The 19952-nt window shown below is 42.2% G+C and overlaps 1 protein-coding gene across 7 annotated transcripts in view; it reads left to right on the forward strand.

Moving 5' to 3' along the window:
• POF1B (POF1B actin binding protein) overlaps window positions 1-19952 on the forward strand; it is a 45772-nt gene that overhangs the window by 9444 nt on the left and 16376 nt on the right. For 3 of the 7 annotated variants that reach the window (XM_066581451.1, XM_066581452.1, XM_066581458.1), the window contains 7 exons: window positions 6349-6423; window positions 7919-7981; window positions 11413-11472; window positions 13017-13076; window positions 13647-13706; window positions 16463-16522; window positions 17128-17214. In XM_066581451.1, coding sequence (XP_066437548.1) covers window positions 6349-6423; window positions 7919-7981; window positions 11413-11472; window positions 13017-13076; window positions 13647-13706; window positions 16463-16522; window positions 17128-17214 — 465 coding nt within the window. The remainder of the gene's footprint in view (window positions 1-6348; window positions 6424-7918; window positions 7982-11412; window positions 11473-13016; window positions 13077-13646; window positions 13707-16462; window positions 16523-17127; window positions 17215-19952) is intronic. The other 4 variants (XM_066581456.1, XM_066581457.1, XM_066581455.1 and 1 more) reach the window with 3 other exon arrangements.

Raw genomic sequence — 19952 nt, forward strand, 5'->3', positions numbered from 1 at the left:
TGACCCCCTGCCACATGAGCCCCCAGTATTATAACTGGCACACGGTAGGTGGGGGCCAGCAACAGGTTTTACATTGAGGTCCAGGATCTTCTGGTTTCGCCTCTCTCAGTGGGTGTGTAGACTTTTGCACGTGTTCTGGGGAGTCTCCCCACCTCGTTGTATTAGGTTTTATTTGCAGATGAATGAACTCCATTATTAGCGCCCGCATCGCGCTCGGTTTAGTCACCTCTAATTCTGCACTTTCTTGTTTTGTGGCGGGGCGGAAGACTTCGCACCTGATAATTATCCCTGACGAAGCTGTAATTCTGAGGCATCACCTTCTAATAAAAGGGTACTTGGTGCCGGGACTCGGCCTTCTGCTCCGTCCGTGGCGTATTTTTAGGTTTCTTTCAGGTGGAGCCGAGACCCAAATGAGATAAAGAACTAAAAATAAATCCCCACTCGTCATGATGCCGGATCCACAAACCACCTGCGCAACTGCGGGGAATTTCACACTAAGGGGCCTTTCAAACGGGTCGGAATTTGCCCAAAAAACGGAGCAGAATCTGCTGCTGTGGAATTCATGGCTCAATGGGGATTTTGATGGAGAATTGCTGCGCCATTTTCAGTTGTAGAATGGAGGCGTGCAGAATTCTGCAGTGCAAAATTTATATCATCCTGCAGCGTATGTTGCGACCAAATTTCACCCGTCTGAAAGGCCCTTAAATACTGCCTCCACCTCCGACATTGGCGCTGTAGTCCTCACCTGTAATGTGATTTGTAACATCGTTAGACGTTGTGTCTTTTTAGTTATTTTGTTTTACTAATTTGCAATAAAAATGATATTAGTACCTGACAACCGAACTGCTAATAAGGTGCTGTTGACGGATCCGTTCTTTATATAAACTTTTATGTGGTCATTTTAGTGGATAATTATGTCCTGCTGTGAATGCAGCCTGGAAAACTGGATAACTGGGAAGTGGATAGTGGGGAACCATCGGAACTGGATGGTGATGGGCTGGACATACTGGGGACCGGATATTGGGGGTCTGTAGAGACTCAGAGCAGGACAGTGGAGGACTGGTTGGTGGAGAAATCTGGGGATGAGAAACTGGATAGTGGGGGACTGGACAGACTGGCAGTTGAATGCCAACTGTGGGCATGGAGAAACGGATAGTGGGGGACTGGATAATAGGGGATTATGGGATCTGAATAGTTGGAGCTGGTGGGTCTCCATGAAGTGTCCTATTCCCCCTACAAACAGTCCTTCTAGTGGAGAAGACCTGTTGGATTCATATGGAGACGTCACATTCTGCTGCTCCTTTCTACAAGGGAATTGCTGTTCTAGTAACGTTTCATCCAACCTGGAAACTGGATAGAAAACAGAAACTACAGATAACTGAGCTGATGGATCCTGCTGGCAGGCGAAGAGCTGACACTCTATCAGCACCTTTCTTCTACAGCTGGAAGGTTTACTGCTGACATTTCTGGATATCCCCACGATGTGACGATGGTGATTTCTGGTCCCTGCAGGGATTCTTTGCCCGGGTCCTCTGGTTGCTCGGACACTGGAAGATGTGAAGGTCTTCTGCCTCTTTGTTGTAGAAGAACAAAACATTTCATAAAATGGATAGAGGGTCCGACCAGAGGATTTAAAGGGCCGGTGCACCTGAAGTCTATCTTGCTTTATACTGTTAGGCCTTATTTATATTGCCAATATTTGAACTTGCATGAAAATAGACCCCCATTGTTTGCGATGGGTGTTGCGATACATGGGCGATAAAAAAAAATCGCACTATTCTTGTGCGAGTCGCACACAAGAAAAGTGCATGCAAATGTGCCGTGTTCCGCACATCTCCCAGAACATAGATGCGGTGTCCGTGTTCTGTGCGATGCGTGTCGCGCCCAAGAATCTCTGACTCAACCCGCTATTGGCTGTGTAAATACGGCCTTACAGGGATTTCTCCGCCATGATGATTTCGGAATATATCCAGTCTTATTGATCAGTTTTTGGGGGGGCAACCTCTGGGGACCCCAAAGGATCAACTAAATCAACAAACAGGTCAAAGTGCTAGTGAGTTCAGTCCCGAATTATTCCAACCACGAGTTCCTCATCACCGATTCTGTGAATTCTCCGGTCGCTGCGTTGTCCGGTGATGTTGTAGTCGTGACCCAAGTTTCCACAATCTGCAGGATGTACACAGTTTGATCTATTCTTTCCTGGTGGTCAGATCAGCTTGCCCAATTGGGCCGCCATGGGGCCGGGTCATCTTGGCTTCTTTTGGTGACACGTTGTTCATACTCTGGCTTTGACGTGTGGTCTTAGTATGTAGCGTGTGCCTGACGGGCTGTACAGTGCTATGTATTACCGCGGTATGATGCTTCATCGTATAAGATCTCTTGGCGCTCAGGTTTACAGGGCGTGTATACTTGGGGCTCATTCACACAGGTGTATTTTCGTTCCCTATTATGATCGTAATATAGACTGCATAAACCCGATTGACTTGCAATGCATTCGGGCATGCGCTTTTTCCGTGAAAAAAAAAACGCATCACTTAGAGGTCCGTATAACAGACCCAAGTAGCCCATGCAAGTCTATGGGAGCGTTAAAAACACCGTGAATACAGCTTGAGGTGTCCTTGAAAAGTGAAGTGAATATGCTGGGGGGACTCAAGGTCCAAATATGCACAAATACATGCAGTGAAAAGGCTGCGGATTTTACGGGCTGCGTACTCCTGTGTGAATGAGAGGGTGTTGCCCATTTTGCAAAATCAAATTGTTCTTTTTTTGCTAATTTCTGATTTGTCCCATGTATCTTTTATTAAAATTCTTGATAATTTTCAACATCTCTGCTTGCTCTCAGTGAATGGGACTAGATGACCCTGGAGGTCCCTTCATTATAAGACTTGCATGCAGAATCTTAAACCTGTATTACCATCTTTGGCGCAGAGATCGGCAGGCATACTATTGCCAATAGAAGTGGAGATTCTGGGACTGATCTTCACAGCAGCTTCTGGTCTTACAAGATTTGCTCTTCAAGGGATTGTCCAGCTCACTGCGTTGGTAGCCGTGCCTGCAGTATGATGCCAAGCCATAGCAAGCTGTACAGAACTGTCCGGTTCTGTCTCCATATACTGACGCAGCGGCCCTCCACAGAGCTGATCGGCGGGGGTCCAACACCAATCAGTAGTTATTGCCCTATCCTGCGGGACGGGTCATCAATCTTCAGAGCTGCACAACCCCTTTAAGTCGGCGATACACATGAAACTGTCAGACCGCAGTGCAGTCAGTCAGTCGCCCGTGTGATGGCTCGTGCAAGCCATCTCGCCAGTAATGTCGGACTAAACTGGCCGACGAGGGACACTGTGTAAACAAGAAAAAGTCGGGGGGAAAAGTTGGCAAAGTGCTGGGTGATTGGCTGAATCTGCTGTGTGTGCGGTGGAGGGTCTGCACTGGGGGTGGGGTGTTTATTATAGTGCCCCCCACAGACCCCAATCAGGGTGACGTCCACGTCTTGGTTACTTGGCGATGACTTATAATTGGCGCTCTAGAGCCTTTTCAGTGTGTGTTCTGGGTTCCACTTACACTCCTTGGCTGCTGTGGCATCTTGTAAGAAGCCTCTTGGCCGGGAGCAGCGGCTTCCTCCTTGGAGGAGGCTCTTGAGTCTGTCTTATGTTTACACGGCGGTGATCCTGTTGCAGCATCTTACCGGGGATTTACGCTATCAGGGAACACTTGAGTTCAGCTCCTTCCAGTGAATGCGCTGCTGGAGAATAATCCCTGCATTGTGATAGATTGCTTGTATGTTCTCCGTGCCTGACCAGAACTGCAAGCGTCTCCAGCCTCAGTTCTCTCCTGTGTAAGCTATTGCTTCCTGTTATCAGCTATTGCAGGCTGGAGGGAGACTGCCTGTAGTGTTCATCAATGGGATGAGTGGCAAGAAGTGCAAAAACCTTCTGATTCCTTCTAAATTATATATCAGCAGTGCTGAGAACCTTCTATTTGTGACTCCTATCAGTCACTCCTCTTATAACACTCGAGTACTGATACAACCTCTAGACACATCATATATGTATATATATTGCTAAAATACGTCCGTTCCTAACCACGGACACGCTAAAGACGCTCGTGGTTGCGCTCATCCACTCCCGGCTCGACTACTGCAACTCGCTACTCATTGGCCTCCCCCGCACTAGACTCGCTCCACTGCAATCCATACTAAATGCAGCAGCTAGACTCATTTTTCTATCCAGTCGTTAGTCCGGCGCCTCTGCATTATGCCAGTCGCTGCATTGGCTGCCCATCCACTGCAGAACTAAATTTAAACTCCTCTACCTCACTCACAAAGCTCTGCATGGCGCTGCACCACCATACATCACCTCCCTCCTGTCAGTACACCACCCAGCCCGCTCACTCCGATCGGCTAACAAACTCAGACTAAACACCCCTGTAATACGAACCTCTCATGCTCGCCTACAGGACTTCACCAGAGCAGCACCCATCCTATGGAATGCTCTACCCCAAGGCATCCGGACAATTCCCGATGCACGAAATTTCAGACGTGCCTTAAAAACGCACCTCTTCAGGGAAGCATACCAAATCTCCTGACCTAGTCCCTCGCCCCTCCCTATGGTGCTCCACCCTGTTTGCCTTCTGATAAATGATCTGTACATAAAATTTCCTATTGCCTGTGTTCCCCACCCCCTGCACCTCCTGTACCACCCCCAACCCATTTGTGTCTAAGCCAATGTACCTTATATTGTAATTGTTGTATTGTTTTGCATTTATCCATGCCTGAAAGCGCTGCGGAATAAGTTGGCGCTATAAAAATAAAGATTATTATTATTATTATATATGTAATCGATATCAGCCGGTCCTCTTATAACACTCCAGTACTGATATCAGCCGGTCCTCTTATAACACTCCAGTACTGATATCAGCCGGTCCTCTTATAACACTCCAGTACTGATATCAGCCGGTCCTCTTATAACACTCCAGTACTGATATCAGCTGGTCCTCTTATAACACTCCAGTACTGATATCAGCCGATCCTCTTATAACACTCCAGTACTGATATCAGCCGATCCTCTTCTAACACTCCAGTACTGATATCAGCCGGTCCTCTCATAACACTCCAGTACTGATACAACCTCTAGATACATCATATATGTAACTGATATCAGCCACTCCTCTTATAAAGATCAATTTAGATGGGACGACTGTCTGGTAAACGATGCCCAACACTCATCCCTGCACATACTCGCTCCCATGCTGCTGGTATTGCTGGCTCCCCTGCCCCTCTCCGTTGGCTTAACATAGCGGCTGTTCGGTACTGACTGTCTGCTATTTACACTTAGCAGTCAGCTCCTCCTCCATGGTATATGTTCGTTCAGTGTAAATAGCAGCTGTTCAGTATTGAATGGTCGCTATGTTAAGTGAATGGAGAGAGGCGGGGGAGAGCGAGGAGTGAAATCCCCTGCAGCCTCCCCGCCCCATGCTGTGCCACTCAGTGAGCGAGCCAGAGATACCAGCACCTATGCAGGAGCACGGGAGCGAGAGTATGCAGGGACGTGTGTTGGGCATCATTTGCCCAACATTCGTCCTGTCTAAATGGACCTTAACACTCCAGTACTGCTATGATCTCCAGAGACATTTACATCATATATGTGACATATCAGCAGTTCCTCTCATAATGCTCTAGTGCTAATATCAGCTGTTTGTCTATCTTATAATGCTCCAGTACTGATATAACCTCCAGAGACTACATCTATGTGTGACATGAGCTAGTACTATTAAAGGGTCTGGGCACTGATTCCTAGCCGGTGACCGCAGGCTATATAGTCCCAGTACTTGCCAGTTTTTCTACAGATCTATTTTGGGCTGTAGCTTATACTGATTTCTTGGAGTGCTTTTATATCAGTAACTGTCAGCCCATGTGACCCCGGGACCCGGCGGTGAGTGAGAACTGTTCATTTGTCAGAGTCGGTTGTCAGCTCACCTAAAAACCAAGCGACTGTCGGCCCGTGTAAACAGGCAGTCATTCATCTAAGAACTGCCTGTTCGCAGTGAAGGTAGGCAGGCGGCTGAAAGAGATCTCTGGCGCCCTCTACCTCCACTCAGTGAGAGATCATCCTGTGTAAAGGGAGAAGTTGGCTACATCCCGCCTCGTAGATGTCTTCAGAACTTGTTTCCCTCGTTCTTCACCTGGAAGGGTTCTGTCAGTGTGATTGATGAACTTGAGCCCCATAAGAGCCAATATGGCTTACCAGAAGTCAATGAAGCGGATTAAATCTGTTTTATTTGTTCCTCACTTTATATCCAAACTGAAAGGATGGAGAAAAAGTTGGTAAACGAATGTATTTGTTATAGGAGGTGCAGTCGCCCGGCCCATACAAGCAGGAAACGATCAGAAGATACATTGTGCAGAACCCGGAGCAGATACAGGTGAGTTATACATCGCGTGGGGGGTGGGGTGGGGGTGGAGGTAGCGTACATGAACCGACCATCCCCGTTAATGCATTGTAGCCTTCTAACAATCAGAAGTCCATCTCGGACCATAAAGAGTGCTGCCGTTCTCCATTAGGATGCAGTTTGGAGAACTAAAGGGTTGTTCCCATCTTCGCCAAAGGATAAAAGCCCAATAGTAACGGGTCCATCCTCTGGGCCTGGCACCTGTCTTTCGCTGTGGCCCCCTCTGCCCCCGGGCCCGGCTGTGTGGGGTGGTTTGGAATCACGGACACATGAGAACGGCCCATACTGCGTTGTTTCTGTAACTCCCATAGAAGTGAATGAAAGTTATGGTAACCGCGTAGCCCAGCCCCGTATGCATTGCGTGTGTGTTTTTACGTTCACGTGTCATCGGCCCATCTTTTTTCTATAATTGCTTAGCAATGATCACTGAGAAATGTGCAACTGGCTGCCATCCATGTGTGCTTTTATTCTTTCTTTTTTTTGCGCTCTCGTTGACTTTAATGGGCAATTCTGGTTTGTGGAAATGGACCATAATAGGTCAGACTGCAATTTTTCTTTCTACACAGACTGTCTGTTAAACCCCACCCCCAAAAACGCTTATGTGAATAGCCCCACTGACTGTCCGTTACACACGTGGACAACACTCAGACCGAAAATTCACCCACGTGACCATGTGAATAAGTCTATACACTGTAGATTCTCACTCTGAACCTCACCTGATGAAATACTATGGGAGAAACCTGTGACAAATCCGCCACAACAATCGCACTCCTGAGAGCATGCCCTTAGTATATGTCCACATGACGGGTATTTGAGGGGATTTTGGCTTAGAAACCACACTAAAACCTGCACCAAGCTCTGCTCCAGTCCTCCTCCTCCTCCTCTGATTGGGTCAGCGCACCGCGGTCTTCGCTACGTGAAATTCAAATCTGCATTGTGGAAAATAACAAAAGTGACGTGTGTCTTCTTGAGGTGGAAACCAGATCAGGATCTCTGTATGTGGATTTGTCCATTGACAAGCGCTGCATTTGCGTGCGGACCCAAAGGCGGCCGCCTACGTGCGGACCCAAAGGCGGCCGCCTGCGTGCGGACCCAAAGGCGGCCTTCTATAAAGTTGCGTCAAAACTTTTCGCTGCAGATTTTTACAGGCAGAATCCAAGCGGAGGAGTCTGCATTGGACTCGACCATCTGAGCGCCTCCTGAGAGTATGTCCACATGATACAGGAGTTCCCCATTGCTATCTGCCCGTGCCGCAGCGTTAGAAGTCTGATTCTGCGCTGATCCAACATTGGGAAGTATGCAGACAGTTTTGCCCATTGAAAAGGGATAAAGTTGCATGCAGATAGCTGGACTTCACGGATCTCTGTTTTTGAGGTTGAATCAGCGCAGACAAATCTGATGCAGTTTCCGCCCCGCGTGAACGTATTTTTAGACTGTTTCATTCTTCTAATGTCTGTTTCTTCTTCAGGACGTCCAGGCTCCGTACTCTCAGGGAACAATACGCCGTTACATCACCCGGACCCCTGAACCGGTAATGGAATACCCAATACTCTGTAATACTTAGAATAGTGACTGCAGCTCTGGATGTGATTGGAGTATAAGACCTGACATAGCTGCAGAATAGTGACTGCAGCTCTGGATGTGATGGGAGTATAAGACCTGACATAGCTGCAGAATAGTGACTGCAGCTCTGGATGTGATTGGAGTATAAGACCTGACATAGCTGCAGAATAGTGACTGCAGCTCTAATTGTGATTGGAGTATAAGACATGACATAGCCGCAGACTAGTGACTGCAGCTCTAATTGTGATTGGAGTATAAGACATGACATAGCCGCAGACTAGTGACTGCAGCTCTAATTGTGATTGGAGTATAAGACATGACATAGCCGCAGACTAGTGACTGCAGCTCTAATTGTGATTGGAGTATAAGACATGACATAGCCGCAGACTAGTGACTGCTGCTCTGGATGTGATTGGAGTATAAGACCTGATATAGCTGCAGAATAGTGACTGCAGCTCTGATTGTGATTGGAGTATAAGACCTGACATAGCTGCAGAATAGTGACTGCAGCTCTGATTGTGATTGGAGTATAAGAGCTGGCATACGTACAGAATAATGACTGCAGCTATGGATGTTTTTGGAGTATAAGTCATGATATAACTTTCAATGAGCAGTGTCAAAATGATAGTAGATATAAAGTGTTTCTACAGGTAGAGCAGCATTTTATATGGTGGTTTCTCCAGGGTTATTGGGGTCCTTGTTGGGTTCACAGCATTACTGAGCTCTTCTTTTTTTTTTCTAGTTCATAGAGGAAACCCCCAAAAGTAAGGGAACATAGAAACTCCGTGCAGACGCTGTGGTCCAGTGGTCTCCGTGTGGCAGTCGTAGCATGCTGGGGGTTGTAGTTTAGGTGGAGAGCAGGTCTATAAATGACTGCTGGCTCATCCTCCTCGCACCTGACCGGCGGCGCAGGCGAGACTGTTGTGAATAATGTTGGTGGGGGCGCAGCTGATCTGTTGTCTAAGAACCAGTCTGTAGAGAGATTAATTATCTGCGGTCGGAGGAATGTCACATTCTTCAGTCAGTGGTTATTAGTAAATTACTGGGTTACACTCTGATGACATTTATAGGAAGATGAAGGAGCAGTAATATATGGTTCTGAGACCGTACCACACCTGATAGGCTTAGATACAGCAGCTGACTGTGTTGTGTGTTTCTCTGATATATGATCCTTCTTACAAGTCTGCTGCGTCATTTTCTCCGGATAAATCCTGGGAGGCGTACCTGGAGCTGACGGACACCCCGCCTAAATACAGAGTAGATTCTTTCACCCTTGTGGTCCGTTCAGATAAAACATAGTATGTAGGGATACCGGATATCTCTGCTGCGGGCCATGTTATAGGCTCGAGGTCTTAGAAGTGGCAATAAATAGTAATAATCTGTGATCCTAGGCAAGTAAAGCAACGCTGTTCAGGGGGCGAGGTGACGCAGCTTCTAGGTTATCACTGATGGTCCCAGATACCTGGAATAAAACTGATTATTGTCTAAATACATGAGCGCTTCCTCTGGTGAAACAATGTAACATCCCACCGCTCACTGACCTGCAGCATACATCACATTGTAGTCACCGGGTTGTGGAATTTCACCGGTCACTATGAGTACATCCTGCAGATAATAATTCCCACACTGCTCTAGGATTATCTCACATACTGAAACTGCAAGAAGCTGCCAAATACTAATTAAGGATCTGGTGCAACAAAATGTGGACAATTTACCAACCAAGTGTAAAATATCCATCTCTCAAGCTCTCTTCTCAGTATCACACCCTGCTGAATAAAACCCTCTATATGAGAGAACAAGAACAAAAAAATAGACACTATAGCTATTATAATACTGCTCCCTTATATACAAGAATATAACTACTATAATACTGCCCCGTATGTACAAGAATATAACTACTATAATGCTGCCCCCTATGTACAAGAATATAACTACTATAATACTGCCTCCTATGTACAAGAATATAACTACAATAATACTGCCTCCTATGTACAAGAATATAACTACTATAATACTGCTCCCTATGTACAAGAATATAACTACTATAATACTGCCTCCTATGTACAAGAATATAACTACTATAATACTGTCCCCTATGTACAAGGATGTAACTACTATAATACTGGTCCTATGTACAAGAATATAACTAATATAATACTGCCTCTTAAGTACAGGAATATAACTACTATAATACTGCCCCCTATGTACAAGCATATAACTACTATAATACTGCCTGCTATGTACAAGAATATAACTACTATAATACTACTCCTATGTACAAGAATATAACTAATATAATACTGACTCCTATGTTCAAGAATATAACAACTATAATACTGCCCCTATGTACAAGAATATAACTACTATAATACTGTCCCCTATGTACAAGAATACAACTACTATAATCCTGCCCCTTATGTACAAAAATACAACTACTATAATCCTGCCCCTTATGTACAAGAATATAACTACTATAATACTACCTCCTATGTACAAGTATATAAATACTATAATACTGCTCCCATGTACAAGAATATAATTACTATAATACTGCCCCCTATGTACAAGAATAGAACTACTATAATACTGCTGCCTATGTACAAGAATAGAACTACTATAATACTGCCTCCTATATACAAGAATAGAACTACTATAATACTGCCCCCTATGTAGAATAATATAACTACTATAATACTGCCCCATATGTACAAGAATAGAACTACTATAATACTGCTGCCTATGTACAAGAATAGAACTACTATAATACTGCTCCCTATGTACAAGAATAGAACTACTATAATACTGCTCCCTATGTACAAGAATATAACCACTATAATACTGCCCCCTATGTAGAAGAATAGAACTACTATAATACTGCCCCCTATGTAGAAGAATAGAACTACTATAATACTGCTGCCTATGTAGAAGAATATACCTACTATAATACTGCTGCCTACGTACAAGACTATAACTACTATAATACTGCTCCCTACGTACAAGACTATAACTACTATAATACTGCTCCCTATGTACAAGAATATAACTACTATAATACTGCTCCCTATGTACAAGAATATAACTACTATAATACTGCTCCCTATGTACAAGAATATAACTACTATAATACTGCTCCCTATGTACAAGAATATAACTACTATAATACTGCTCCCTATGTACAAGAATATAACTACTATAATACTGCCCCTATGTACAAGAATATAACTGCCATAATACTGCCCCCTATGTACAAGAATATAACTACTATAATACAGCTCAATTATTTATGTAGTTTCAAAGGTTTGATATGTTGAGGGTATTTCGGACAGTTTGTGGTAGCATTAAAGTGTTGCATCTATTTGTGTGATCATTTAGTTATTATTTACTTATGCAATTTTTCAGGAAATCCAATCGTATCCTCAGGAGACTGTGCGCAGATACATAGTACAGAATCAAGAGCAGGTGAGTGAGTGTATGGATTCCGATATTAAGTTGATATTTCCAATTAGATTTAATACTGCTCCTATGTACAAGAACAGAACTACTAGAATACTGCCTCCTATGTACAAGACTATAACTGCTATAATACTGCCCCCTATGTACAAGACTATAACTACTGTAATACTGCCAACTATATACAAGACTATAACTACTATAATACTGCCCCATATGTACAAGAATATAACTACTATAATACTGCCTCCTATGTACAAGAATATAACTACTATAATACTGCCTCCTATGTACAAGAATATAACTACTATAATACTGCCTCCTATGTACAAGACTATAACTACTATAATACTGCTCCCTATGTACAAGAATATAACTACTATAATACCGCTCCCTATGTACAGGAATATAACTACTATAATACTGCCTCCTATGTACAAGAATATAACTCCTATAATACTGCCCCCTATGTACAAGAATAAAACTACTATAATACTGCTCCCCATGTACAAGAATATAACTACTATAATACTGCCCCATATGTACAAGAATATAACTACTATAATACTGCCTCCTATGTACAAGACTATAACTACTATAATACTGCTCCCTATGTACAAGAATATAACTACTATAATACCGCTCCCTATGCACAAGAATATAACTACTATAATACTGCCTCCTATGTACAAGAATATAACTACTATAATACTGCCCCCTATGTACAACAATATAACTACTATAATACTGCACCCTATGTACAGGAATATAACTACTATAATACTGCCTCCTATGTACAAGAATAAAACTACTATAATACTGCTCCCCATGTACAAGAATATAACTACTATAATACTGCCCCCATCTACAAGAATATAACTACTATAATACTGCTCCCTATGTACAAGAATATAACTACTATAATACTGCTCCCTATGTACAAGAATATAACTACTATAATACTGCCTCCTATGTACAAGAATAGAACTACTATAATACTGCCTCCTATGTACAAGAATAGAACTACTATAATACTGCTCCTGTGTACAAAAATATAACTACTATAATACTGCCCCTTATGTACCAGACTATAACTACTATAATACTGTCCCCTATGTACAAGAATATAACTACTATAATACTGCCCTATAGGTACAAGAATATAACTACTATAATACTGCCTCCTATGTACAAGAATAGAACTACTATAATACTGCCTCCTATGTACAAGAATATAACTACTATAATACTGCTCCTATGTACAAAAATATAACTACTATAATACTGCCCCTTATGTACCAGACTATAACTACTATAATACTGTCCCCTATGTACAAGAATATAACTACTATAATACTGCCCTATAGGTACAAGAATATAACTACTAGAATACTGCTGCTATGCACAGAAATGCCTATTAATTATGTATTTTCCAAAGTTTATCATGTTGAGGGTACTGTAGATAGCTTGGTGTAGCGGTGAAGTGTCGGTACAGTTGTTTGTGTGATGGATCCTTTACTAATCAGATTTTTATATCCTTTTTTTTTGTTTAGGAAGTCCAATCGTATCCTCAGGAGACTGTGCGCAGATACATAGTACAGAATCAAGAGCAGGTGAGTGACTGTATGGATTCCAATATTAAGTTGATATTTCCAATTACATTTAATACTGCTCCTATGTACAAGAACAGAACTACTATAATACTGCCCCCTATGTACAAGAATATTACTACTAGAATACTGCTCCTATGTACAAGAATACAACTCCTATAATACTGCCCCCTATGTACAAGAATACAACTCCTATAATACTGCCCCCTATGTACAAGAATACAACTCCTATAATACTGCCCCCTATGTACAAGAATACAACTCCTATAATACTGCCCCCTATGTACAAGAATACAACTCCTATAATACTGCCCCCTATGTACAAGAATAGAACTCCTATAATACTGCCCCCTATGTACAAGAATAGAACTCCTATAATATTGCCCCCTATGTACAAGAATAGAACTGCTATAATACTGCTCCCCTATGTAAAAGGATATCTAATATTTATGTAGATTCAAAAGTTTATAATGTTGATGGTATAGCGGACAGTCTGCGGTAACAGTGAAGTGTTGGTGCAGTTGTTTGTGTGATGGATCCTTTACTCATTTTGTCTTTATATAATTTTTACAGGAAGTCCAAGCGTATCCTCAGGAGACAGTACGCAGATACATAGTACAGAATCAAGAGCAGGTGAGTTATTGTATGTATTTCAATATTAGCTCATTTTTTTCCAAACAGATATAATACTGCCCACCTATGTAGAAGAATATAACTACTATAATACTGCCCCCTATGTAGAAGAATATAACTACTATATTACTGCCCCAAATGTACAAGAATAGAACTACTATAATACTGCCCCCTATGTACAATAATATAACTACTATAATATTGCCCACCTATGTAGAAGAATATAACTACTATAATACTGCCCCCTATGTAGAAGAATATAACTACTATATTACTGCCCCAAATGTACAAGAATAGAACTACTATAATACTGCCCCCTATGTACAATAATATAACTACTATAATACTGCCCCCTATGTACAATAATATAACTACTATAATACTGCCCCCTATGTACAAGAATATAACTACTATAATACTGCCCCCTATGTACAAGAATATAACTACTATAATACTGCCCCCTATGTACAAGAATATAACTACTATAATACTGCCTCCTATGTACATGAATATAACTACTATAATACTGCCCCTATGTACATGAATATACCTACTATAATACTGCTCCCTATGTACAAGAATATAACTACTATAATTCTGCCCCCTATGTACATGAATATAACTACTATAATACTGCCTTCTAGGTACTAGAATATAACTACTATAATACTGCTCCCTATGTACAAGAATATAACTACTATAATACTGCTCCCTATGTACAAGAATATAACTACTATAATACTGCCCCTATGTACAAGAATATAACTACTATAATACTGCCCCTATGTACAACAATATAACTACTATAGTACTGCCCCTATGTACAACAATATAACTACTATAATACTGCCTCCTATGTCCAAGAATATAACTACTATAATACTGCCCCTATGTACAACAATATAACTACTATAATACTGCCTCTTATGTACAAGAATATAACTACTATAATACTGTCCCCTATGTACAAGAATATAACTACTATAATACTGCCCCCTATGTACAAGAATATAACTACTATAATACTGCCTCTATGTACTAGAATATAACTACAATAATACTGTCCCCCTATGTACAAGAATATAACTACTATAATACTGCCCCCTATATACAAGAATATAACTACTATAATACTGCCTCTTATGTACAAGAATATAACTACTATAATACTGCCTCCTGTGTACAAGAATATAACTACTATAATACTGCCTCTTATGTACAAGAATATAACTACTATAATACTGCCTCTTATGTACAAGAATATAACTACTATAATACTGCTCCTATGTACAACAATATAACTACTATATTACTGCCTCTTATGTACAACAATATAACTGCTCTAATACTGTCCCCTATATACAGGAATATAACTACTATAATACTGCTCCTATGTACAAGAATATAACTACTATAATACTGCTCCTATGTACAGACATATAACTACTATAACACTGCCCCCATGTACAAGAATATAACTACTATAATACTGCCCTCTATGTATAAGAATATAACTACTCTAATACTGCCTCCTATGTACAAGAATATAACTATTATAATACTGCCCCCTATGTACAAGAATATAACTACTATAATACTGCCTATGTACAAGAATATAACTACAATAATACTGTCCCCCCTGTGTACAAGAATATAACTACTATAATACTGCCTATGTACAAGAATATAACTACAATAATACTGTCCCCCTGTGTACAAGAATATAACTACAATAATACTGTCCCCCTATGTACAAGAATATAACTACAATAATACTGTCCCCCTATGTACAAGAATATAACTACTATAGTACTGCCCTATATGTACAAGAATATAACTACTATAATACTGCCCCTATGTACAACAATATAACTACTATATTACTGCCTCTTATGTACAACAATATAACTGCTCTAATACTGTCCCCTATATACAGGAATATAACTACTATAATACTGCTCCTATGTACAAGAATATAACTACTATAATACTGCCTCTTATGTACAGGAATATAACTACTATAATACTGCCCCCATGTACAAGAATATAACTACTATAATACTGCCCCCTATGTACAAGAATATAACTACTATATTACTGCTCCTATGTACAAGAATATAACTACTATAATACTGCTCCTATGTACAAGAATATAACTACTATAATACTGCCCCCTGTGCACAAAAATATAACTATTATAATACTGCCCCCTATGCACAAGAATATACCTACTATAATACTGCCCCCTATGTACAAGAATATAACTACTATAATACTGCTTATGTACAAGAATATAACTACTATAATACTGCCTCTTATGTACAAGAATATAACTACTATAATACTGCCTCTTATGTACAAGAATATAACTACTATAATACTGCCCCTATGCACAAGAATATAACTACTATAATACTGCCCCCTATGTACAAGAATATAACTACTATAATACTGCCCCCTATGTACAAGAATATAACTACTATAATACTGCCCCCTATGTACAAGAATATAACTACTATAATACTGCCCCCTATGTACAAGAATATAACTACTATAATACTGCCCCCTATGTACAAGCATATAACTACTAGAATACTGCTGCTATGCACAGAAATGCCTATTAATTATGTATTTTCCAAAGTTTATCATGTTGAGGGTACTGTAGATAGCTTGGTGTAGCGGTGAAGTGTCGGTACAGTTGTTTGTGTGATGGATCCTTTACTAATCAGATTTTTATATCCTTTTTTTTTGTTTAGGAAGTCCAATCGTATCCTCAGGAGACTGTGCGCAGATACATAGTACAGAATCCAGAGCAGGTGGGTGACCGTATGGATTACCATGTTACGTTAGTAGGTCCGATTACATGTGAGGTGTAGCACAGCTGAAGTTGTCGCTATCCTTTTATTTGCATCAGAAATTAATACAACACAGTGAGAGCTCTCTGCTTACAGATAATGTAGTAGATGTGACATGCAGTCCTATGTAACCCCACAGATAATACACTAATAACTATCTGAGGACAGATAATGTAGTAGATGTGACATGCAGTCCTATGTCGCACTACAGATAACACAGTGAGAGCTCTCTGCTTACAGATAATGTAGTAGATGTGACCGGCAGTCCTATGTAACACCACAGATAACACAGTGATAATTCTCTGAGGACAGATAATGTAGTAGATGTGACATGCAATCCTATGTAACACTACAGATAACACAGTGAGAGCTCTCTGCTTACAGATAATGTAGTAGATGTGACCTGCAGTCCTATGTAACACCACAGATAACACAGTGATAATTCTCTGAGGACAGATAATGTAGTACATGTGACATGCAATCCTATGTAACACCAGATGTCGGACATATTTCTGGTATCAGTGATGAGACGTTTTACATTCAGTTTGGGTTTTTTTTCTCTTTAGAATTATATGAAAGGAGTGAATTACATCCCGTCCAATAACGTCATCTATGAGAAAACCGTCCGTAGAGTGGAGATGGGGAACCCTGAGGTGAGTAGTGTCGGAGTGCCAGCCATTCTGGAATGTCTGTTGGCTTCTAGATATCATTAGTAGACCTGGTTGAGCCTTCTAGTGGTGCAGCTGACTCTCAGCCGTGTTTCTCCAGTCCCTGCAGCCGGCCGGGTTGTCAGGATTTCCTCACTATTGCACAGATGATGTCATTATTATCGGGGCGTCTGATATTGTCTCACATGTCCTCCCTATGGGAAATCCTGAGCTGCTGGGGGGATCGGAGATGAGATCCTGCGTGCCACAGAGTGCTGATGTAACTGCATGTGGCTGCCGGGGGCGTGAAACGGATTAAGCAGATGAATGTTTTTGCCAGAAAACAGTTGTTTCACCCATAAAATTGCGTTGCCATTTCAATCAACTGCGCGGTTTTGCAGGTGAAACAGCTGGCTACAGGTAATGTTGTGCTCCAATACAATGCTCAAGGTAATGGCCTGACATTGATGTCCAGTCCTCAGAATAGGCCATCAGATTGCTGGGGCTCCGGCACTGTTAACTATTCACACTCGCCATGAGTTTGGGTGAAACGCCATGGCCTCTTGTCAGGCCTATAACATCATGTTCATCAGTCACATGGCCCAAGTGTTGCTTAGTCCTATTCAAGTGAATTGGATGACGCTGCTATCCCATGTAGACCAATGCACAATGTATGGTGCACCATTTATGTCTACCGTCGGGGCATCCTTCCACTTTCTAGAATTCTTTACGTTGATTCATCAACCTTCGTAATACATCTGCTTTCTGTCAGTGAATGAAAACTTTCTTGTTTTATATTGATTTAAATACATGAGTAGCACCGATCTCTTGCCTCTCTTTATGCTGTAATGGCGTGATTCTGTTATGGCGTAATCGAAAACCGTATCCGGAAAACCGTGTATGTTTTTGCCATGGTTTCTTTTGTGGTCGCAGTAAAAACAACAACTGCGTCAAACATAACAGCAGCGACACTTCTGGTTTTCTCTGCAATGTAGGATTACGTTCTTACAGATGGATACAATGTATCAGTGCCGGTACCAGCTGCTCGCTTTACAGACGATTGTCTGAACTGGATACAATTGTAACAAACCCTCAGCTCTGTGAGCAGGATTGGGCTAGAACAGATTTTCAGCCTCTTGATATGAACCTGGCAGCTTTCCATTCAAGTAAATGGCCCGACAATATGGAGACATTCAATCCCTCCGACGGCTGGTAATGTGTGTCAGTGGAGGATGACTACACCGAGCCCCACCCATACAAGTGGGATGGGGGCAGGTAACTCTTGGGGCCCCCTCCCTTGGGCTCCAGAAACTGCACCATTAATGATCGTGTTTATTAGGTCATTTTCCTCTATTATTTCCGATCTCTAATTAAATGAATAGAATGCAAGGCAGTGTGTGGACTGCAGCAGGAATTCTAAGCGTAGGTTTTTGACTGCTAAATCAGCATTCTTTCCACATCAAAAACTCCATCAAAATGTGCGCTGTTGCGGTTCTGCAGCTGCCTTTAGCCTACGCTGCGCTCATCACCCTGTACTGCGCAGTAATGCACTCAGAGTAGTGCGCACCAATAACTGCTGCTCATCTGATGCCACTCCTGTATCACATGACTGGCAGTGGTGCTCGGTAGCAGCTGGCAGTACGCAGCGTGTTCACAGCGTGAAGTCTGCTGTGGATCTGCAGCCGAAATCCACATCCATGGAGCGCATCTTGACACATTTTGGTGCGGACCCACACCAAAATGCGCAACATTTAAACATGTCCTTAAGGAATTTGCACACAGTGGAATTCGCTGCAGAATTTTCTGAGACCTTTTCCAACTTACGAATTTCCGACTGTTTTAGCGCGGATTCGCACATGGAATTTGCCCTGTTGGTGGGCAAAATCTGTGTGCGGCATTTTCGGCTTGGAAACTTGAATATTGCCATTAAGAAGTGACATCACTTAACACAGAAACTCGTGAAAACCTGATTTTTCACATCAGAATTCCGCACTCGGGCCTTGTCCATTGACAGGGTAAGTTCGACGTGTGGCTGCGCACCAAAAGCGGTGTCAGAAAGCCGGACAGTCTGATGCAGGTTTGATGTGGAATTCGCCGCTGATAATTCCACCGTGTAAACCCGCCCTTACAAGCAGATTCGGTGCATTTCCGCTGCAGTTGTTGTGTTCTCCGTTGATCTCTATGACGAAAATCTGGTGGGTTTTTTCGGGCCGCTTCCACAACATAAGTGGATATTCTGAGGATCCGCAATCTGCAGCGTTTTTGAAATATCTTGTTTATCCGCAGCAGAAAAGTCTGCTGTGTGAGGGATATTTGTAGCCGCTCATCCGCTGGACTTGGTTGTTTCTGTAGGTGGAGTGAGTCGGGCCCCATCCACCAGGTGACAGAGGCGCATCTCCCGCAGGCGCTGCCCCGGCCCAGCACAGAGCTCCTTCTGTAAACAGCCTCGTAATTAATGTTTCCCAGGGTTCCTGCCAAGATCCTCAGGTTGAGCCGCTCTGGCACTGAGCACCCGGGGCGTGAATACTTATCTCCTGCATTGATGATGAGTGTATTATCTAAGAGGAGTTCCTGCAGTACAGTAACATAATAGTTCGACGTCTGCAGTGGCTCCCCCTACTGGAGTGTCGATATTGCAGAGGATGCTGGAAGAAAGTCTGTGATCCTGCTGTTCGCCATTTGTCCGGTGCCATCAGTTGCTGTTTGGTTGATTGCCGGACCATCAAGTGCCAGATTGCCCATCT

Source organism: Eleutherodactylus coqui, chromosome 10 (assembly GCF_035609145.1).
Source record: "Eleutherodactylus coqui strain aEleCoq1 chromosome 10, aEleCoq1.hap1, whole genome shotgun sequence".
NCBI lineage: Eukaryota > Metazoa > Chordata > Amphibia > Anura > Eleutherodactylidae > Eleutherodactylus > Eleutherodactylus coqui.